The sequence below is a fragment of the Adiantum capillus-veneris genome, chromosome 6 (assembly GCF_014529385.1).
Source record: "Adiantum capillus-veneris isolate H3 chromosome 6, ASM1452938v2, whole genome shotgun sequence".
NCBI lineage: Eukaryota > Viridiplantae > Streptophyta > Polypodiopsida > Polypodiales > Pteridaceae > Adiantum > Adiantum capillus-veneris.
Genome location: NC_140936.1, coordinates 53944940 through 53967854, shown reverse-complemented (window position 1 = coordinate 53967854; position 22915 = coordinate 53944940). Strand labels below are relative to the sequence as shown.

The window sequence follows — 22915 nt, the reverse complement described above, 5'->3', positions numbered from 1 at the left end:
TCTTTTGGTGGTGCATCATACTTTGTTACATTCATTGATGATTGCACTAGGTAAGGCTGGGCATATTTGTTAAAGAATAAGAGAGACATTTAATGCATTTAAGAGGTTTCATGCTTTTGTGACCACGCAAAAGGGTAGTAAGCTTAAATGTCTGAAATCTGACAATGGGGAGGAGTACACGTCTGCTGAATTTCAGCGTTGTTGCGAAGAATATGGGATTAAAAGGGAGTTGACAGCCCCTTATAATCCATCTTCTAATGGTGTGGTTGAGAGGTATAACCTTACTTTATGTGAGAGAGTGCGTTGCATGTTGTCCACGGCTAATCTCCCTCATGGGTTTTGGGGAGAGGCTTTGAAAACTGCAGTTCATGTATGCAATCGCTCTCCTAACAGTACGCTGAAAAATGACATTCTAGAGGAGGTTTGGTGTGGCAAACCTGCCTCTTATGATCATTTGAGAGTGTTTGGTTGCGAGGCTTTTGTCCATGTTTGTAATGACTTGAGGACAAAGCTAGATGCCAAGTCCATCCAAGTACTCTTTCTAGGTTATGGGGAAGAGGGTGAAATGGGCTACAGGATATGGTTGCCTGAGTTTAAGAGGGTTGTACGCAGCCGAGATGTAGTGTTCAATGAGGCTAAATTGCTGAAAAATGCTGCATCTTATGAAATTGACAAGAAATCGGTCAAATTTCAGCCTCTCTTGCCACCTATTGATGTTGAAAAAGAGCCTCAGGATGCATTACCGCAAGCTGAAATTGATAATCAGCCGGTTAACCTTGAGCCAGAAGAGGTAGGACATGATTTAGATGCTCCAAATGAGGATGGACAGCCACCTGTCATTGCTGAAAATGATTAGAACCTGTGCCTGAGAATGTAGATCATTGGGTACGCAGGTCTACTCGTGTCAGAAGGTTGATACAGCGCTTTGACCCCTCTTTGCATCATGTTATGTTGACAGATGAAGGTGAGCCTCTTACATATAAAGAGGCAAAATCATGTGAGTTAAGCAGTAAGTGGGAGCTTGCGATGCAAGAGGAAATCAAATCTTTGCATGCAAACAATACTTGGGATCTTGTGCCATTGCCTAAAGGAAGAAAGGCTCTTCCTAACAAATGGGTTTACAAGGTCAAATGTATTGATGGAAAGCCCAAGTATAAAGCAAGGTTAGTTGCCAAAGGGTATGCACAGAAAGAGGGGATTGACTTTCAAGAGATCTTTTCTCTTGTTGTAAAGCTTACGACATTGCGTGTCCTTTTTGCTCTCGCTGCAGTGCTTGACTTAGAATTGAATCAAATGGATGTAAAAAAAGCTTTTCTTCATGGTGACATTGATGAAGATATCTACATGAAGCAACCTGAGGGTTTTGTAGTTCCTGATAGAAAGGAACTTGTATGCAAACTAAGAAGGGCACTGTATGGTTTGAGGCAGTCATCACGTCAGTGGTACAAAAAGTTTGATACTTTTATGCTGTCTCAAGGCTTTAAACGCAGCCATTCAAACCATTGTTTGTATACAAAGAAGGATAATGATGGAAGTCCTATAATCCTTGTGCTATATGTAGATGATATGTTGATTGCTGGGAAGCATAAGTCTACCATTGATGCTTCCACAAACGGGAGCGCATAACAATATAAAATATACTCAGATAAATAGAATTTATCTCTTATTATTGAAGCCAAAGGATATAGAGAGAGAGAGAGAGAGAGAGAGAGAGAGAGAGAGTGAGAAGATCGACACAGTACTGGGGACCAGAAGATGGGCTGGTCCCTCCCCCTTAAAGAGAATTCTTTATTAGGGAGAATCTTTTTACAAGCACAAGAACCGGAGAAAACCCCTCCATTCTAAATCTCTGACTCGATGGTCGTTCCTTCCCGTAAGGAAAATCCGAGAGACAAGCTCTCAATCCTTTTTCCGTCTGTACTCGGAGTTGAGACTCCGTAGACAATTTCCGAATTTTGTTTCCGGAATTCCCAAGCGTAGGCCGAAGCCTTCTCGCTTCTCCTTCGCGATGAAGTACCTGCAAACACACACGCAAACACACGACAACAATTCGTATGGCGAATCCACAATAGGTACCTGTCACTCTTGCGCGAGAAAAGCGACTTCTGTGCTTCGTAGTCTCGCGATCTCTCGCGTCTTCTGGCGGCAGAGTCTTCTCTTGCTGGCGCTGGCAACCTCCCTTCGGTGAGGGCATGTGGTGCTTTTATAGCTCCTTCACCACGGCACGAATAGCTGCTCGCGGAGAGATCGCGCCTGTTTTTTTTTTTTTTTTTTTCTTTTCTTCTGTTCTACCCGAAATAGGGAGAGAGAATTCACTGGCTGGTTTTGTTGCTTTATTTTCTTAGTGGCTGCCCACTAATTAAGTGGACGTCCTATTTTGGTATATTTTTAAAATTGGTCTGAACCTGCCCAAAAACTCAATAAAACCTTATAAGTTAAAATCAATGCTTTCATAGCACTTCCCAGGCGTCCCTGGATGCAACCACATGCACGAATGCAATGCAAACATAGATTCCTCGCCGGAAAGCATTTGCTCTTCCTGGAAAACTCGTTCAAATTTTCCGCTTTTTAAGAAAAGCTTCTAGAACCCATCTTTATTCTTGTGCTTGCGTCTTTACGCGTATTCCTCTTTCCAGTTCGGATTTCCTCTCGACTATGGATATCCCCTTTCCGATGCACCCGTCACCCACCTTGTGACGCATGAGGAATACCCATCACCTAGTCCTTTCCTACCGAACTTACGGTACAATCCCCTTCACGATGCTCTATGTCACCCATCCTATGATGCATCAGAGATGTCTGTTCTCGGATGGTCGGATACTTCTTCCCGATGCTCCCTGTCACCCATCCGATGTGACGCATCAGAAGTATCCGTTCCTGGTGGCCTTACAGATATTCTCGTTCACAGTGCTATTGTCATTACTTTGAATGACGCACTAGGAATACTCTGTACTCGAATGTCTCCAGTGAGAAAAACCCTCACTTAAAATTCCAATAATTCATTTAGAATTATTTTTCCTTGATGTTCCAAGCGAGAAAACCCTCACTTATAAATCCAATAATTCATTTAGAATTATTTTTCTGTCAGATAAAGCCAATTTAGCAATAGATGCTCTTAAACGTCAGTTGAATTCAGCTTTTGCAATGAAGGATTTAGGTGATGCTGAGCACATCTTGGGCATGAGAATCAAGAGAGATAGAAAGCTGAAATTGCTCTTCTTATCTCAAGAATAGTACATTGCTAAAGTACTTGACAGGTTTAACATGGCTGAAGCCAAGTCACTTGGAGTACCTTTACCTCCACACACAAAACTTAGCAAAGCCGATTGCCCAAAGGATGACGTGGCAATGAATGCTATGAAGGGAATCCCTTATGCATCAGCTTGTGGTTCTCTTATGTATGCTATGGTTGCCACTCGTCCTGACATTTCCCATGCGGTGGGAGTTGTTAGTAGATACATGTCCAATCCTGGCAAAGCACATTGGGAAGCTGTGAAATGCATTTTGAGATACTTGTCAGGTACACAATCTAGGTGTATATGCTACGGCAAAAGTGACTTGAAGTTGCAGGGCTATTGTGATGTAGATATGGCAGGTGACTTGGATACCAGGAAGTCCACTAGTGGCTATGTGTTTGCTATTGCTGGTGGTGCTGTCTCTTGGTGTTCACGACTGCAGAAAATTGTGGCATTGAGTACTACTGAGGCTGAATATATTTCAGCCACTGAGGCTTCTAAAGAGGCCATATAGTTGGGCAGACTTGTCAAAGAGCTTGGTATGTCTGCTAGTACTCCCGTCTTGGGATGTGATAGCCAAAGTGCTGTCTATTTGGCCAAGAATGCCATGTTTCATGCACGGACAAAGCACATTGATGTGCGATACCACTTCATACGACAGGTATTGGAGGATGGTCCAGTCACCTTGAAAGTACAGGGCCAGATAGATGAAAGTACAGAACTTTGCCGAGCTTGGGGCAAAGTGAAAGATCAGGATTCCCTTATCTTTTTTGATGGAGGAGCCAAGGTCAACTTCATTTCACTTGAATTGGCGTCGTGGCTCGAGATTACGCCTGACAGGATGGGGCCAATTGCTGAGGCAATTCTAGCGGCGTCCGGACAAGATGTAGCCATTTTTCCTGTCATTGGCAAACTTCGTTTCCATTGTCAAGGGTATTTAGGGCACGAGGACTTTTACATCATGCCTTTGGAAGGGTGTGACGTCCTCCTAGGAATCCCTTGGTACCATAAGAACAATGCCGTGGCCGACTATTGGGCCAAGAAAGCGACTTTGACAAACGAGAATGGCATTTTTTTTTAAAGATGTAAAATTGAAGGGCGAATCCGTCCCTATTATATCGGCTTCGGCCATTCCAAAATTAATGAAATCCAGTCTTTTTGTTTTACTCGATCTATTTGAAAGAGTTGAATGATGAATATCGAACGAACATCTTTGAGCTAGACAAAGAATGCCAAGATTTTCTCCACACATGGTGATTGTTTCTAGAAGGCTTGCTAAGCGAGTTACCCCATCTCGTCTAGAGAACCATACTATTGATCTGATTCCTGGAAGCACACCACCGAACCGGCCACCTTACCATGTTAGCCAAGCCCAGAATGAAGAAATCATGAACCAAGTGAAAGACCTTGAAAAGGTCTTATCCAGCTGAGTACTTCAACCTACTGCTCTTCGATTTTGTTGGTATTAAAGAAAGACGGATTTTGGAGAATGTGCATCGACTACAGAGCTCTCAATAAAATCACTATCAAGAACAAATTTTCGATTCCAAGGATTGATGATATTCTTGACCGACTACAAGGATCCTCTTGTTTCAGTAGGATTGATTTGAAAAGCGGCTATCATCAGATCAGAATTGCTCCGGGAGATGTCTACAAGACAGCTTTTCGGACAAGCTTTGGTTTATATGAATTTTTGGTGATGCCTTTTAGACTTACCAATGCTCCAACGACTTTCAACTGAATGATGGATAGGATTTTCCGAGAGCATCGATCTTTTGTGGGCACTTTCTTCGATGATATTATAGTTTTCTCTAAGGATGAAGCAGAACGTTGACACCATCTGCTACATGTCTTTCAAGCATTGCGTGATCTCACAGATTAGTTATCAATGCCAAAAAAGCGAGTTTTTCTTGCCGGAGATACACTTTTTGGGACACATCGTCTCAACAGTAGGAGTGCAGATGGACCCGGCCAAGATTGAGACTATCTGTGATTGGCCAGACTTGAAGAATGTTCATGAAGTTGGAAGCTTCTTGGGTTTGTGTTCTTACTACAGGCGGTTCATTCGGAAGTTTGTAGAGGTAGCTTCTTGTTTGCACATTTTGACTCAAAAAGAAAGAAGTCACTTTCTCGTGGGGATTGACAGAGGTGACTGCACGGATTTATGAGAAAGAGCTATTGGAAGTGATCCATGCTCTTACTTAGTGGCGACATTACCTACTCGGAGCGGATTTCACGGTCTTTAATGATTATCAGAGTTTACACTACTTGTCACAGAGGCAGCTATTGGAAAAGCAGATGCGGTGGGCTAACATCTTGTCATAGTTTCACTTCTAGATTGTCCATGTTCAGGGACAAAAAAACTTAGTGGCAAATGCATTGTCTCGGAAGCCCCTAGTCTTGGCTACTTCCGCAATCCATTATAGAAGCTTCAAGATATGGTTGATCAATACGCCACCGATCCAGATTTTTCCAATGTTTTCACTTGGATACAGAACGGGGAGATAGTGCCAGGGTATTCCATACGGGATGGCTACTTGATGAAGAAAACAATGTTGTGCGTTACACAGCCGTTGAGGAAAAAGGTTTTGACTGAGGTCATTGTCCACCTTTTATGGGTCACCGTGGCATTGGTACCACCTTGAAGGGTGTGGAGCGTTATTTCTTTTGGCCGAGACTCAAAAAGGATGTGGATGACTTTGTTCGTAGTTGTTTGGTATGCCAAAAGGTCAAGTTTGACAAGCATAAGGCACAAGGATTACTACAGCCTTTACCCATTCCCACCCGTCCCTGGGAAAGTATTGCAATGGATTTCATCTTTGATCTCCCGAAGACACAGAGTGGGCACGATGGCATTTGGACTGTCATTGACAAATTTAGCAAGCAAGCTCACTTCATTCCAGTGAAGAAAACAGTCAAGCAGGACCATTTAGCGACACTGTTCATTGCACAAATATTTCGATTACACGCATGCCTGAACAATAGTCTCCGACAGAGATCCGCGATTCACGAGTTTGTTTTGGAGGGCTATTTGGAAGAACATTGGCACGCAGTTGTAGTTCTCGTCATCATTTGTAAGGTGCAGCGGAAATGAATGTTGTTCTTTCACAAGATGAGTGATCCAATCGTGCTCAAGGTTCCTTTTTTTACTTATGGAAGGGAGAGTCTTCCGTTCCTTTAATGAGAGAGTGCAAGTGATCACAAACAAAGGGAATAGACACTGTGCGTGAGGGTGCTGAGTCTGAGAGATAGTGAGAAAAGAATACGACACCAACAAGTTGTCAAACCCTCCTCCGAAGACCCCTTTCTCGATGGTGAGAGAATCCTATGCTATTGATTGCACAAACTAGTACAAAATGCTGATGCAAACTCGTGAGACTGTGATGCAAGGTGGAGACGACGGTGATGACGACGACGACGACGACTTGAATCTGTGACTGCTGAATGATGGCGTTGCCGCTGTTTATGGCTGAACAAAAAAAACGCTACTGGATGCTGTAGAAAATGCTGCCTGTTGCTGTAGAAAAACGCTGCCTTACAGCTGTAAATTAGCGCCCTTCTGCTGCCTTGAAAACACTGAAGTTGCTGGCCTTGTTGAGCTCCAAAAACGCTGATGGTTTTGGCCTTTGAAATGTTGATCTGCTGCTTTTCTATCGTTGGCTGTAGTGCTGAAAACCGCTAGGTTGAAGGGCTGTAAAACACTGGCTTAATGTGCTGAAAACGCTGGAGTTACCTTGATGAAACGCCAGGCTGAAGTGAGGGAGGTTCTTGCTTGAGATGGGGAGAGAGATGCCTGCTGCAAATGCTTTGTCTGTTGCACTTCTTGCTCTGCCAGAAAAGCTAGCGCTAGGTTTTCCTTATATATTTACTTGGTAAGTTTGCCCTACTTAGTTTCCAACAAAAGTCACTTAAAAGAATAAGTGGAAAATATAAAAAATAGGCAAAATAGGTTCTGCGCACTGGAAAATGCCCCGGATGGATTCTGATGGTAATGCTGATGATCATGCTGTGTGCAACCAGAGGATATGCATCTACTCTAAGTGCCTGGGCATGTACGATCTGCGAACAGACTCACAAAAGTGCAAGAACACTTCCTAATCTAGATTGATTGGACTGACGGAACCCTTGTCATGAAGTGGCTTGCTCACGGACGCATAGGGTTGGATGTATCACGTGACATCCTCTTCTTTTTAAAGTGGGGTACTGGTACCGATCTGCATGGCTTCCTTGTAGGTGGCCAACATCTCGGGATAATCTTTGAAAAACTCCTCATCCACCCACATTGCTTCATAGGTACCTCGATCCTTGAACTTCAAAAATTATTGTCGTACTTGCTTCTCTGAACCATGGCGAAATCGATGCAACAACACTTGCTCCGGTTCCATGACTTCAGCTTCATCGATGATCTCTGGTTCTTCTTCCGAAATGTCCTTTGGAGGTGTTCCCTGAAACACTTTCAACCAAGAAACATGGAAAACGTTGTGCATTGACCACGAGTTAAGCAATTGCAATTTCATTGAAACCTCATTTATCTTTTTAATGATAGGAAATGGACCATACATCCGAAAAGACAACTTTGGACACTTCTTCCCAACTTGCTTAAGACGTTGCTTCATGATTCTTAAATACACCCAATCCCCTTCCTTGATCGAAACATCCTGACGATGCTTATTAGCCTGCCGCCGTGAATAAGATTCTTGAGCCTTGCTTAGCCGAAGCTTCACACTCTAAGAAATCTCATCCAATGACTGACTTTCGGCATTGGCATCAGGCATTTGACTAACCAAGCGAGTCAAAAGTGACTAGAACGGACGGCCAAAAGCTGCCTCATACGGAGTTCGACCAATGGCAGAGGAAAAAGTCATTCAAAATAGCCTAAAATAGCCTGAACCAATGGGAGATAGAGCTTCCAATGAGACTGTTGATCATGCACATATGACTTTAAAACATCAAAAGCCAACTGATTGTAAATCTCTGTCAGACCATCTGACTGTGGATGAAAAGCCGATGAAAAATTCAACTTAGTGCCAAAATTTTCAAAGAGTGCGCGCCAAAAATTGAACTTAACATCCTATCTGAAACAATCGATTTTGGCAAAACGGTATCAATGCTTAATGAACAACCGTGCTACATCTTGTGCCGTGACTGTGGCTTTACAAGGAATCAACATGCAAAATTTAGTGAAACGATCAACAATTGTTAAACATTGAGTGTTCCTTGAATGCAAACTTGGTGGCAGGTTAGTCACAAAATCCATTGAGATATCTTGAAAAGGTGTATCGGGAATAGGCAGCGGAAGCAAGAGGTCTTGATGCTTACCCTGAGGAGCTTTTACCTTTTGACATGTAATGCACTGTGCGACATAACAAACATAATGAAACACATCTTTTCGCATTTTAAGGCAAAAAAAGAATCTTTCAATTTTTTCCAAAGTGGTGTTCGTTCCTCTGTGCCCACCTGTGAGAGAGTCATGTGCATCATGCAATATGGTTGGCCTGAGTGAGGGCAACACACATAGACGTTGACGAAAATACAACAAACCATCACTATAGTTGCTTGGCCCTTGGGAAGCAAGTCTGCAAGAGCCTGCAACCATTGCTTACCAAACTCGGAATCCGCATACTGGTTCTTCATGCTGTCGAAAGGCACCCCCTAAAGAGAAACTGTGTACCCTTACTCAAGAGCCAAGTTCTGTCCTTTGCGACTTAACGCATCTGCAACAGGGTTAGCTCTTCCAGGCACATACTTAATCAAACCTCCAAATTGCTCAAAAAATTGTGACCAACGTGCTTGGCGATCACTCCAATGTGCACTAGGCATAGACTGGAGCCACTTGATGGCTTGGTGATCTGTGCAAACTGTAAACTCTCTACCATAAAGAAAATGCTTCCAATGCTCAAGAGAGTGAATGACAGACAAAAGTTCTTTATTTAAACTGAATAGTTCTTTTCTGCACTATTGAGCTTCCGACTAAGAAAAGCTACGGGACGACCATGTTGCTGAAGCACAGCGCCTATGGCAACATTGTTCGCATCCGTTGATACCTCAAAGGGGTCATCCCAAGAGGCAAGAATAAGACACGGTGCTTCTGTTACCGTAACCTTGAGAGCTGCGAAAGCCTCAATGGCTGCCTCGGGCAAGACTACGCGCTGATGGCGAGTCTTTACCCCTTTCAAAACATCAGTCATAGGTGCGGCAATGCGTGCAAAATTCTTTATGTGCGAACTATATGCTTGACATAAACCAAGAGAAGAATGCACATAATATGCAGTTTTGGGCAAATCCCAATTACGTACCTGTTCCACCTTTGCGGAGTCTAGCTTGACGCTTTCTGCAGAAATGATATAACCCACATAAGTAACTTCAGTAAGAAAAAATTCAGACTTCTTAGCTGCAATGTACATCTGACACTCATCCAAATGGGTCAATACCTTTTCGACATCCCTTTCATGTTGTTCCCACGATGCGGAAAAAATGAAAATATCATCAAGAAAGATGAACACACATTTACCAACCATATCGTCAAATCGGCCTACCATGAGACGGTTAAATGTACCCACGGCACCTGTCAATCCAAAAGGCATAACCACATACTCTCAAAAAGCGGTTTTGAAGATGTAGCCTGTGAATACCCGTACCTGATGGTATCCACTCTTGAGATCGACCTTGCCGAAGACCTTTGCCCCATTGAGCCTATCAAGGATATACTCAATGCAAGGCATCGAAAACTTGTTCTTGACGGTCATCTTGTTCAATGGTTTGTAATCAACATACAAACGAGACGAACCATCGTTCTTGCGGACAAACAAAATAGGAGTAGAAAAAGGACTTACACTAGGACGTATGAATCCTCTAGCCACCAACTCTGTGAATTGTTGCTACTCTTCTTCCTATGTCTTGTTCAAACGGTAGGGAGCCTTACTGATTGGCTGTGCCCCCTCCATAAGCTCGATGCGATGGTCCTCCGACCGCTTGGGTGGGAGACAGGGTGGAAGATCATCCTGCAAAAAGAGATGCTTAAACTTGGTAAACAAAGTTGAATACTTGTTTGGAGCCTAAATGTTCTGGGTAACTGGAGAGGCATATATGAATGCTGCTTGTGCTCCTCGTTGTAATTCACGCTTTACCTGCATATGAGAGATGAGAGGCAAAGAATGCAGACCCTCCCCAGCACGAATGATCATAGGAGAGTCGCTCTTGGCATTCAATGTGAGAGTATTGGCCTCCCAATCAATGAGAGGGTTATGCTCATGAAACCATCTAATGCCCAAAATCATATCACATCCTGAGAGAGAGGAGACAAGAAATTTCCTACGGAAAGCAGCTTGTTGAACTGTAAACAACACATCAAGGCACTCTTGCGCAATGAGAGTGTTCATACCAGGAGCGAAGCCAGCCACTTCGAGAGGAGATGTCTGACTAGCTTCTAGGCGGATCTCTCTACAAGAGAGACACCAATCACATCATGCATACTGCCTGGATCAAACAATATGACAAAACGCTGACCCTTTACACGACCATATTACTTCATGAGAGACTTATCAATGTGTGCTTCAGAGACATGAGAAGATTCAGTGTGGTTCATTAAAGTGCTTGTGGTTGCTGCTGGTGCCTTAGGTTCCTTAGGTGGGGCTGTCTTAGGACAAACCGCTTTAATGTGACCCTTGACGTGACATTGATAACAACGACCTTCCTTAGCATAAATAACTTGTTCTTCTGCCGTTATGTAACCTCCTACAATTCCTTTTGCGAATTTTTCATCAGGTGTGAGCTTAGGTTTAGCAGGTGTTTTAGCTTTACCCTTAGATTCATATTGAGAATTCTTTTCCAAAGAAGTTCAGGAAGATTGGTTAGAAGAGTTACCGTTCTTACCATTCTTACCGTTCTTGCCATTCTGAAGGTTCTGGAGAAGTCTGGGATGCACTTTGCGACGATTTGTTCTCCTTAGGGCCTAGGCTTGCTCTTGTTGTGCTTCATCTCTTGGGAGAGAGCAATCGCTACCGCCTTGTTGAGATCTGCGGGGTCAAAGACTTCTACATTAAACTTGATATATTCGTCCAACCCAAAAAGAAAAGCCTCTTTGTGCTCATCATGCGATTTGCGTAATTGAGTGCCGAGCTGCAAAACGCGGTTAGAAAAAGACATGACTGGCATACCATTTTGCTTGAGATTGCACCAATCTTCTTTCAATCGTGCTAGGTACTGAGGAGGCATAAACCGCGCCTTGAGCTTGTCTTGGAAGTCGGCCCAATTGAAGGAAAGGGGCGCTTCTCAGTCGGCTTCCTCTAGGTGCGCGGCTAGCTGTGCCTCTTGCCATGCGTGGTACCAATTGATGGCATCACCGGCAAGGTACATAGCTGCCGTCAAAACCTTGCTATTCCTTGTCTTCTTAGTTGTCGCAAAATACGCATTAAATTGATGCAATCAAGAATGAATAACACTAGTATCCATCTTACCATCATACTTACTGAACGTCAGCTTCTCGGTGACGGGGTTGTTGGAGTCCAAATCGCGGCTTCCGCCACTTGATGAACCACCAACATCTTTGGCCAGTTCGGGTTGCAAGGTTAGGACATGTAGTACCAAGTTGTTCATGCGTTGTTCTCTCTAGGCCTCACGCTCTAACTCCAAGGCCGCTCGGGCTTCATGCTTATGCTCCATAGTAGCCTTTCTTTCTTCGACCGCTTTCTTTCTTGCGTTGGCCGCCAAGCGCGCTTGCCCAAGCTCACACTCAATAGTAGCCTTTCTTTGTTTGGCCGCCAAGCGAGCTTGCTTCAAGTCGGCCTTTCTTGCCGCTTTTTTTTCTTTCCGTTTCTTGGCCGCCAAGCAATCCCGATCCTGTCTGTCTTGGCGGTCACGCTCCGCGGCAATGCGAGTCGCCTCTTGCTGTGCCACCATGTCCATCATCAACTTAACCAAAGCCTCCATGGGATTTGGTGCAATCCCGATCCTGTCTGTCTTGGCGGTCACGCTCCGCGGCAATGCGAGTCGCCTCTTGCTGTGCCACCATGTCCATCATCAACTTAACCAAAGCCTCCATGGGATTTGGTGCAATTCTTGGCGTAGATGGCGAAGGGGGAGGGTCAGGAAAACCTCCTTGTTGCTGAAATTTTTCTTCACTATTTTCTTGCCCATCACTCTCATGCCCGGTATCCATTCCGCTTCAAGTGATGACCATGCAGTGAAGTCGTGGGTTCTTAAGTTTCGAGGAACTTGGGTTCTTGGGTTCTTAAGTTCACGAGGAACTGGGCTTCTTGCGGGTCTTGAGGTTCTTGAGGTTCTGGAGTCTTGAGGTTCTTCTTTAGCTTGCAATCTGTGTTAGAGAAGGATCTTCTCTTACCCGAGCTATACTCTTCCTTGCGGGCGCACCCCTTGGCGGCCTTGCGCTCACACAAAGATTGCTTTTCCCCACCTCACGTTGATTGGCCGGTTGCTAAGTGCTCGTCCGCTCGCAATGAGTGAGAAGAGAGCAAGGGGAGGCTGGACAAGCCCTTCTTTCTTGGGTTTCCTGTCACGCTTCAAAAACACGATTAGGAATCGACACGCCCAAGAGGTCTTCGGTTACGTGCGACCGCAACAAGCAAAAAAATTCTGTGGTTCTTTCCTTGAGTGATACAGAACATTGCCAAAGCTCTGATGCCAATGTAAGGTGCAGCGGAAACGAATGTTGTTCTTTCACAAGATGAGTGATCCGATCGTGCTCAAGGTTCCTTTTTTTACTTACGGAAGGGAGAGTCTTCCGTTCCTTTAATGAGAGAGTGCAAGTGATCACAAACAAAGGGAATAGACACTGTGCGTGAGGGTGTTGAGACTGAGAGATAGTGAGAAAAGAATACGACACCAACAAGTTGTCAAACCCTCCTCCGAAGACCCTTTTCTCGATGGCGAGAGAATCCTATGCTATTGATTGCACAAACTAGTACAAGATGCTGATGCAAACTCGTGAGACTCTGATGCAAGGTGGAGACGACGGTGACGACGATGACGACGACGACTTGAATCTGTGACTGCAGAATGATGGCGTTGCCGCTGTTTATGGCTGAACAAAAAAAACGCTACTGGATGCTGTAGAAAAACGCTGCCTTACAGCTGTAAATTAGCGCTCTTCTGCTGCCTTGAAAACACTGAAGTTGCTGGCCTTCTTGAGCTCCAAAAACGCTGATGTTTTTGGCCTTTGAAATGTTGATCTGCTGCTTCTCTATCGCTGGCTGTAGTGCTGAAAACCGCCAGGTTGAAGGGCTGAAAAACGCTGGCTTAATGTGCTGAAAACGCTGGAGTTACCTTGATGAAACGCCAAGCTGAAGTGAGGGAGGTTCTTGCTCGAGATGGGGAGAGAGATGCCTGCTGCAAATGCTTTGCCTGTTGCACTTCTTCTTGCTCTGCTAGAAAAGCTAGCGCTAGGGTTTCCTTATATATTTACTTGGTAAGTTTGCCCTACTTAGTTTCCAAAAAAAGTCACTTAAAAGAATAAGTGAAAAATGTCAAAAATAGGCAAAATAGGTTCTGCACAGTGGAAAATGCCCTTGATGGATTTTGATGGTAATGCTGATGATCATTCTGTGTGCAACCAAAGGATATGCATCTACTCTAAGTGCCTGGGCATGCACGGTCTGCGAACACTCACAAAAGTGCTAGAACACTTCCTAATCTAGACTGATTGGAATGACGGAACCCTTGTCATGAAGTAGCTTGTCCACGGACACACAGGGTTGGATGTGTCACGTGACATCATTCCACTCGCAGACAGATGGGCAATCTGAGATTGAAAATTCATTTGATCTGGATTTATTGAAGTCTTACATCTCTGATCTAAAGACTCAAATGGATTTTTTTTTGTGCCTTTGGTGGAATTTTCCTACATCAACACGGTTCATTCTTGGACGGGGAAGGTGCCATTTGAGATAATTGAAGGTGCTCCGAAGGTTTCACCCTTTCTTAGCACTAAAGACGAGATTTTTGAAGCCGATCAGTTCACGAGGGACTTGGACATTGCTTTTGCCAAGGTCTGGGAGGCTTTAGAGAAATTTCAAGAACAACATAAGAAGGCAGCAGATCGACATCGACGAGATTTGAAATTAAAGGAAGACGAGTGGGTGCTCTTACGTTTTGAGAACGCACGCCTAAGGAAACGAAAGGGAAAGGAGCGGCTTTTTCCAAAGCTTAGCATGAGGTATTATGGCCTTTTCCAGATTAAAGAAAAGATCAATGATGTCTCCCAGGGTAGTTTTCGTACGTCGAACGGAACCTGTCGTTCCGTCCGGCCGGACCCGTCTCGTCGTGTTCGTTCCGTCCGGTCATTTTTTTTCGGCAGTTTATGATCGTTGGCAGTTTTTTGCCCGTTTGCAACGTCCACTGTGTAGGTCTTTTGGAGCCGTTTACGGGCAGTTTTGAAGCCAATTGCAATGCTCATGGCCCATGGGCCATTGCCATGCTTATTGCCCAATGCCCATTGCTCACATGCTCTTCCTCTAGGCTCTTCCTATTTAAGCGACCCTTCCCCTTTGTTATCCAACACAACCTACAACTACAAGCTACATTGTACAAGCTCTAGCCCTAAGCCTCTCAATGCTCTAGCCTCTCATCATCCATGTGCTTCCATTGAAGCTCTCAAGTGGGCTCAAGCTCTCGAGTCTCCATTGGGTCTACCGTCTCTCTCCTTCAAGCTCCCTTGGGTGACGGGTCTCTCCTTCAAGCTTCCTTGGGTCTCTCTCTCTCTCTCTCTCTCTCTCTCTCTCTCTAATCTATTGATACATCATACATCATACTAGTAGCTACTAGCTACATACTACATAATGCCGCCTCCTCTTCATGAAGCCTTTGAGAAGCATTGCCGATATTTTGAGCGGGTGGGGAGGCAAGCAAAACTCTTGCAAGTGGTGGTGCAAATATTGCCCAAAAGCTATGACCTCTTCCGTCACCCGTCTCATCATCCACTTGACAAAGATGGGAGGACAAGCGGGGCCATGTCCTAATATTTCCGAAGATATCCTTGCGGAATGCAAAAGAAAGTATCTTCCATTGAAGACACGCAAGGGTAGAGTCACCTCGGATGAGTTCGTGTCGCCGGATGTTGATAGCTCCGATTCGGAGGAAGAGGCCTCTCCAACTATGTCCATGGCTACCGGTGCCACCGTGGCCTCATGTGATGGTAGTGCCTCCTCCAAGAAGTCCAAGAAGTCCAGGGGGTCTTCAAGTGATGGTGGCCGGCCTCCGAAGATGGCAAAGCAAACTTCTCTTGCGAAATCGGTGGGTGGATGCTCCGGCCCCTTGTCTTTCCTCAAGGAGAGAGAAAGAATCGCGGAAATAGAGATTGCCCGCACGGTGATTGAATGCAATCTCTCCTTCAACATTCTTCGGTTGGAGCAATGGAAGAGGATGATCATAGCAATTGTGGCGGTTGGTCCATGCGAAGGGTGGACGGGTGTGTCATACCACGACATGAGAACAAAGAAACTTGATGAAGAGAGGGCAAGGATTGACAAGTCACTAGAGCCCTTACGTGCGGGTTGGGCAAAGTATGGATGCTCTATCCTCTCCTACGGATGGAGCGACTGCAAGAAGAGGGGCATCATCAACATTCTTGTTTCTTGTCCTCTTGGCACGTACTTCTTGCGGGCGGTGGATGCGGGTTCGAGAGGGAAGAAAGTGATCGGGGCATTCATTTGGAAGCACATCCGCCAAGCCATTCTTGAGGAAAAACCGTAAATCGAGCCTTTATGTCTTGAGAAATTGCCAATGAGTCCTATGTTTTAATTTTTAAGTTTTAACTCTTCTTGTCACAAATGCCTCTTGTGTAGGTTGGTGCGGAGCATGCCGTGCAAGTGATTACCGACAATGCTTCAAATTGCAAAGCAATGAGTAAGAGGCTAGAGAAGGAATTTCCATCCATAGTATGGACTCCATGTGCCTCTCATTGCCTTGACCTTCTCTTTGAAGACATAGGGGAGCTAGGTTGGGTGAAAGATATCCTCAACCAAGCACTCTCCATCATCAATTTCATCAATGGAAAAGTGAGGGTGCTTGCCATTTACCGCACCTACTCTGACCTTGAGTTGAAGAAGCTATCGGCCACTCGCTTTGCCGCCATGTGGCTACTTCTAGAGTGGCTCTATGATGTGCAAAACAAAATACAAAAGACCATGGTCTCTGATGAGTTTAAGGAGTGGATGAATGGAGAGTCCGCCGCTTTCCAACAAGATGCAAAAGCCATCCAACGGCTTTGCTTGCGGGAGGAGTTTTGGCAAGAAATTAAGGGTCTTGTCGTTGCGATCTTGCCCTTGTACAAGGCTCTCCGCATGACCGACATGGAAGGGGCAACTATTGGGCTTCTATGGCACTTCATGGAGGAAGCTTACAAGGAGATTGAGAAGTCTACAATCCTAGATGGGGCTCCCGATGGAACAGGGTATAACTACATATTTATTATTACATAATACATTCTCTATATATCTAAATTCTACATGCTTGTTTCTCTACTTAGTACATTTCCTCTCTCTTCTTGTAGTGATTACCTTGAGGACTCTCCTCTCCCAAGAGAGACGACATTCTCCTTCTAATCACAAAGCGGTGGGATTGGATGAAGAGACCTATCCATTACTTTGCGGCTCTCTTGCATCTGGCTTACAAGAAGCCCGAACTCTTTGCAAATCAAGAGCTTATTGAGGAGCGCAACAATTACCTCTTTAAGGTGCTAAGAGAAGAGGACATTGGAGCATTTCTCCAAGAGGTAATCAACTATAGCGACCAACGAGGCACCGCATTTACTTCCAACTTGTGTTGGAAGGGGCAATCCTTGGTGAAGCCTTTATTTTGGTGGGAGAGCTTTGGCTATCAATTGCCTACTCTCAAACGACTTGCTTTGAGGGTTCTTGGCCAAGTAAGCGACAAGCCTCAAACTTTTACATTTTGTGCTTAATCTCTTCAACTATAGTCTCTTATAGCTTATGCCTCTCTTGATGTGTTTTAGGATTGCTCATCGGGAGCATGTGAGCGTAATTGGTCCGCATACTCCCTCATCCACACCAAAATCCGAAACAAGCTCTCAACGAAGCAATTAGAGCGACTTATCTATTGTCGCCCCAATTTACGCATGTTGCGCTCTATGCATGAGATGCCTATGGCTCGACAGGTATAAATTATAAATTATAATCACGACTCACTCCGTTTTCTATACTCTAGTCTTTAATTAGTTTGAATATACTAATTATGTTTTCATTGTCCAATGTTGTAAATGTCAAATAGGTCAACGTGGATGAGCTCACACTTACGATTGACACTCTAAAGAGTTTCAATAAAGAGCAAGACCCTGAGGAGCAAATGATTTTTCGTGAGCTCTACTTGGAGCTTGAGGAGATTGATCGTCGGGTTTCTCGCACACGATCACGCAAGAAGGTCGTCATCCATGGAGTTACATCGGCTACAAGAGGCAGAGGTGCCAGGGCTACAAGAGGTAGAGACAAAGCATCAACAACACCCACGGAGGCTCCTAGGACCTATGTGCGGCGAGGCTCCGGAAGCGGCTGTTGTGCGGCGGCCATCACTATGGAGGATAGAGATCCTCGAGAGCCAGAGTATGATGATGAAGGCAACCTCATTAGTGATGGAGATTATGAGCCGTCATCCTTCGACTCTTGTGAGGAAGAGGATGATGTTGATGAGCAAGGCTCAGAAGAGGAAGATGAGGAATATGATGAGAGCACTAGTGACTTCTGACTTTACTATTTAGTCTCTCTATTATGGTGTGCCACTTTTTGAGTACTTTGTAGCCCTTGCCACTTGGTCCCCCCACTTTTTTGTATCTCTTGCCACTTTTTGTATCCCCCCACTTTTTTGTATCCCTTGCCACTTTTTGAGTACTTTGTAGCCCTTGCCACTTGGTCTCTACTTATCAAATTTCAATGATCATTTTGGTTTATGTAATGCTCATTCTCTTTAGTCTTTGAGTCTTGACTCTTTACATTGTAGTATTGTAACTACTAACTTGTAATCTATACAAATGTCAAGTTTCTACAAGTAAGTATTAAGGCCTAAGCCTTAGGCCCTTAGACTTGAGAATTATTTGTTTTTTTAAATTTGAACGTACATAACGTCATCGTACATCATAAATTTTTTTAGTTCGTTTAACCGCACATCATCGTACGCGTACAAAACGTACGGGACCGTACGAGACTACTATGATGTCTCCTTTCGATTCAAGCTGCCCGATACTTTGAAGATTCACGATACATTCCATGTGAGTCTCTTGAAACCTTTCAAAGGTGATGTGCTAGTTGATGGGAAACCCGAAGTGGAAGAAAGCGAGGAGATACTCGTTCATGAACAGATTTTGGCACACAAGGAAAGAAAGATGAAAGGTAAAGTGATTCGGCGGTTCTTGGTTAAATCGAAGAACTATCCGGCATAAGATGCGAAGTGGATGGAGGAGGAGAAGGATCTAGTAGATACTCAGATTTTGGAACTTTACCTTGTAGCATTCGGTTGTGTGAGACCAAAAGGCATCACCAAATACTCGTACAATTCAAAGGACTTCCTGAACGCAGTCTTGTATACATCTCTAGGAGCTATCTCGATCTGATCATAGCCACTTTTCAAGCCGATTTTGCTGAAACAAGGAGACTCCAGGGCAGCGAAGGAGCATAGATGCGCTTTTCTTCACACATGGGCGAGATTGTCAGTTCTTTTTTGCCGGGGTTACGCCCAGATCTCATGGCACCATGCACCTCCCTAGTGGTTCATTTTACACTCATTGTACAAACCACCTTGAGAGAGAGAGAGAGAGAGAGAGAGAGAGAGAGAGAGAGAGATTTTATTTCACTTGTGCTGCTTGCGATGGTTTCTTTCCTTTTGTTTTGTTTTGTTGTTCTTATGCATGTATTTTTGTTTTATCATGGTTTGTGTTTGTTTAGCTTGCTCACTTCCACGCGCCTTATTTCTTTTATGTGTGATGCTTGTGCTTATGGATCTTCATGTGCTTGGGGTGAGTGTCTTGCATGACTGCTTGTGGTTGAGGGGCGTGTATGTGTGTGTGTGTGTATGTTTACCTGTTCTGCACGTTTACTGATTGTTCTTTTTTGTTTTTTCCCGTGTTTGATGGGTGATTTAGGTTTGGAATTGGTTTAATGGGTGTGGGCTGGTGGGTGTGTTGGGTGGTTCTTGCCTCGCCTTCAAATTTGCACCATATATTGCTTCTGCTTGCAGGTTGAAGAATGTCATAGCCCTGTCGATCATTTCCAGGGATCATGGATGGCTAGAGACTATCTCTCTCCCGGTTTTTTGGTGCAGAGTCTTCTTGCGGCGGTGATGTCTTTTCTGCTGGGATGCGCCGTTGTGTATGGCCTTGGAGATCTGGAGCTGACGATCGGAGATTCTTTGGTGGAGTTTTCAGCCTCCTCTCAATACCAGGGGTGGCCTCTTTAGGGTGGCCTCTTTCTGCTTTAGCTCTCTGCCACTTTCTTCCCTCTCTCCACTACTAGCTTTTGTTGTGTCACCCATCTTTTGTAACTTGCATCACTAGTAGTTTTTCCCCTATGGTTTGTAATCATTGAATATCTTAGGGGTTTTTAAACTATCAGATCCGTTATGTGTGTATGCCTACGGGCTGCTGTAATGCCCTCGGCCTTGTAATTTTAATTACGTAATACAAGAGGGTACCAAGCCCCACTTTTTCGTGTGTGTGTGAGAGAGAGAGAGAGAGAGAGAGAGAGAGAGAGAGATTTTCTAATGTACATCCTTTATTTGCAGGTGTGGCTCGACTTCATGCTTTGAAGTGTTGATGAGAGAGAGAGAGAGAGAGAGAGAGAGAGAGAGAGAGAGAGAGAGAGAGAGAGAGAGAGAGATTTTCTGTTTCACATCCTTTATCTGCAGGTGTGGCTAGACTTCATGCTTTGAAGTGTTGATTACAGATTCTTTGAATTATCTGCTAGTGGTATTAGCGCTACGAAATGCCTCCGAGTGTCGATACCCCTGTTAAGACGCGCTTCCCATTCCCCATCCCAGATGGGGCTTTGAGTGGGGGAAGAACTGGGTCAGGCAGTTTTTATACTAAACCCCCTGCATGCAGACGGATTTTTGTTCAGACAGACACTGGCAGTGTCTTGGGTATTGAACTTGATCAAACTGACAGTGTACAAACTGTGAAGAAGAAAATGCAGACTCTACTCAATGTTCCAATAGAACAGACAAATCTTGTGTTTGGAAGTACTGTTCTGAAGAGTGATTTAAGTGAAGTGAGGAATGACTCGCCGCTACTCCTCACCAGGGAACTGCAGCGAAGCTTATCTACTCCTTGTTTTTTCCACCCCTCAGATTCACAAGTACAGATGGATTGTGGGCAGCCTTTTGAAGTGGTTGGAGGATTGAAATGCTGCCTTCAAATGGAACAAATCATCAAGGATGTGGTGAAGGCTCTGGAGTGTGGAGTAGAACCCATAGCCGTCAGTGGTGGTCTTGGAGGTGCCTACTATTTCAGGAATTGCAGAGGAGAAAGCGTGGCCGTTGTGAAGCCCACAGATGAAGAACCCTTTGCTCCAAACAATCCGAAAGGCTTTGTAGGAAAGACGCTGGGGCAACCTGGGTTGAAAAGGGCGGTAAGAGTCGGTGAGACTGGAGTAAGGGAGGTGGCTGCTTATCTTCTTGATCACAACAACTTTGCGAGAGTTCCTCCCACAGTTCTGGTGAAAGTGTCGCACCATGTCTTTCATGTCAATACAGATGCAAGTGTTCACAAGGAATCTGGTAGAACTTCTGTGGCTAAGCTAGCATCATGTCAGCAGTTTGTGCCCCATGATTATGATGCTAGTGATCATGGTACTTCTCGCTTTTCTGTTTCTTCAGTGCATCGCATAGGCATCCTTGATGTAAGAATTTTCAACACAGATAGACATGCAGGTAATATTCTTATTAGGAAATCAAGACCCAAGGACAGTCAAGGGTCTTGGGGGCGCTCTAGTCTATATGTCAATGAGACACTAGAGCTTATCCCTATTGATCATGGGCTTTGTTTGCCAGAAGGGTTAGAGGACACCTACTTTGAGTGGCTTCATTGGCCGCAAGCTTCAGTACCGTTCACAGAAGAAGAACTTGAGTACATAAAGAAACTAGATGCTGCCAAGGATGTGGATATGCTGCGTGCTCACTTGCCGATGCTGAGAGAAGCTTGTCACAGGACGCTCATACTTTCGACAGCAGTTCTGAAGAAGGCTGCTGCAGCTGGGTTATGTTTAACTGAGATTGGAGAGATGATGACCAGAGATCAGATTGAGGAGAGGAGCGAACTTGAACTGCTTTGTTTTCAGGCAAAAAGAGAGTTGTCAGGGGCAGATGTTGATGCATTGTCTGATCTCTCTTTGGGGGAAGCAAATGATGAGCTACTTGAACAGTTTGAATTCGAGCTTGATGAGAATGATGAGGACGAAGAAGATACGTCAGATTGTGGAGAAGGTATCACGGTGCCGATTTTGACTCTGCGTAGCAAGGGCCATTGGTCATGCACATCATCAAGTCGGTCTTCAAACGGGGCATGCCCAGAGCAGGATTTACTTCAGGACAGGTCACTAAAGTCCCTTGTGGTTAGTGAAGATGAGGAAGCACCAGCAAGCAATTTCATAGTGAATGGAAGGGCCAGCATCTTGAAGAGGACTGAAGAGTCCCCTAGAAGTCTTCGGTCCGGTGGCCTTCGGTCCGGTGGCAATTCCCATATGATGAGTAGCCCGAGGGGAAAATTTTCTTATTACTTACCTGAGAAGGAATTCAGCCGGCTTGCATCAGAAACTAATCAAAATGCAAGTGGTTTTTCTGGGAAGATTAGTCATGCATCACCAAGGGCTATGTCTTATAGGAGCATGAGCTTCAATTATCATAAACAACGTTATGGAAATCATCCTGACAGACAGGATGCTTTAAAGGGTGTACCTCTTACACCAGCACCGAGGTGCAATGCGTACACCGGCGGAAATCCAAACCAGGTTTCTTTAGGAGACATGAGTGATGAAGAGTGGGTAAGCTTCTTGCGCGTTTTCAATGAGCTCTTGGAGCAGGCGCTAGCAACTATGTGCACTCAGAAGGCAAGCCATAGGCAGAGGCTTGGGACCTCTTGCCAGTTTTGAGCTTCCCACCTCCTTGGGTATGTTAACTCTCTATAGAATGAGTGCACACCTTGTATACTTGTAAATTCCTTATAAACGACTCCCATGCTCAACGGGTTGAAGGGTGTTGTTTTTCCCCATGCTTTTTAACCACCTCAAGCATGTATATTCTTTTGTTGACAGTTTTAAAATGTGTTCCCAAGTAAGGGCTTTGTATACTTATGTTTTCTATAAATATTGTTAGGTTGCTTCAGTCCAAGTGGGCATTCAGAGTCTGTTGGATGTTTTCCATTATTTCTTCAAGAAATTCGGTTTGCCTGCCCTGTATGTCTGGTGTGTCTAAAATGTTTTAAGTTTTCTTGTGCTTTGATGCTAGGAACAAGGTTGGTGATTCTGTCCTGACATGCTTGCCTCTTTGAAGGTTCCCATTACTAGTGCATCAGCTGGCAGTGACCTAGGAAATTGGGTTTTGGAAAGGTATGTCTCATTCTTCATCTAAGAAGCGAGAATAAGGGTGTGGTCATGCGTGTATTAGTTCAGTAAGATATCACTGACGCAACTATGCCAAAATCGGCATAGCTACAAAAAGCCTTGCAT

At 44.6% G+C, this 22915-nt stretch overlaps 1 protein-coding gene and 1 pseudogene across 2 annotated transcripts in view; both read left to right on the top strand.

Annotated features, from left to right (window-relative positions):
* Window positions 1-22571, top strand: part of LOC147455520 (phosphatidylinositol 4-kinase gamma 6 pseudogene) — a 28545-nt pseudogene extending 5974 nt beyond the window's left edge. Inside the window, exon 3 of the transcript XR_015188379.1 lies at window positions 20100-22571. The product of XR_015188379.1 is annotated as a phosphatidylinositol 4-kinase gamma 6 pseudogene (transcript). The remainder of the gene's footprint in view (window positions 1-20099) is intronic.
* On the top strand, window positions 17240-19427 carry LOC147455521 (uncharacterized). The gene is made up of 2 exons (XM_086514284.1): window positions 17240-17364; window positions 17478-19427. The coding sequence occupies exons 1-2, from the start codon at window positions 17326-17328 to the stop codon at window positions 17946-17948; spliced, it is 510 nt and encodes a 169-aa protein (XP_086370410.1). The 5' UTR covers window positions 17240-17325; the 3' UTR covers window positions 17949-19427.
* Window positions 22572-22915: the final 344 nt, after the last annotated feature.

Coding starts and splice junctions, on each gene's coding strand:
- LOC147455521 (XM_086514284.1), top strand. CDS start 17,326: ATGTTGCGCTCTATGCATGAGATGCCTATGGCTCGACAG. Junction 17,365..17,477: donor AGATGCCTATGGCTCGACAG/GTATAAATTATA, acceptor AATGTCAAATAG/GTCAACGTGGATGAGCTCAC.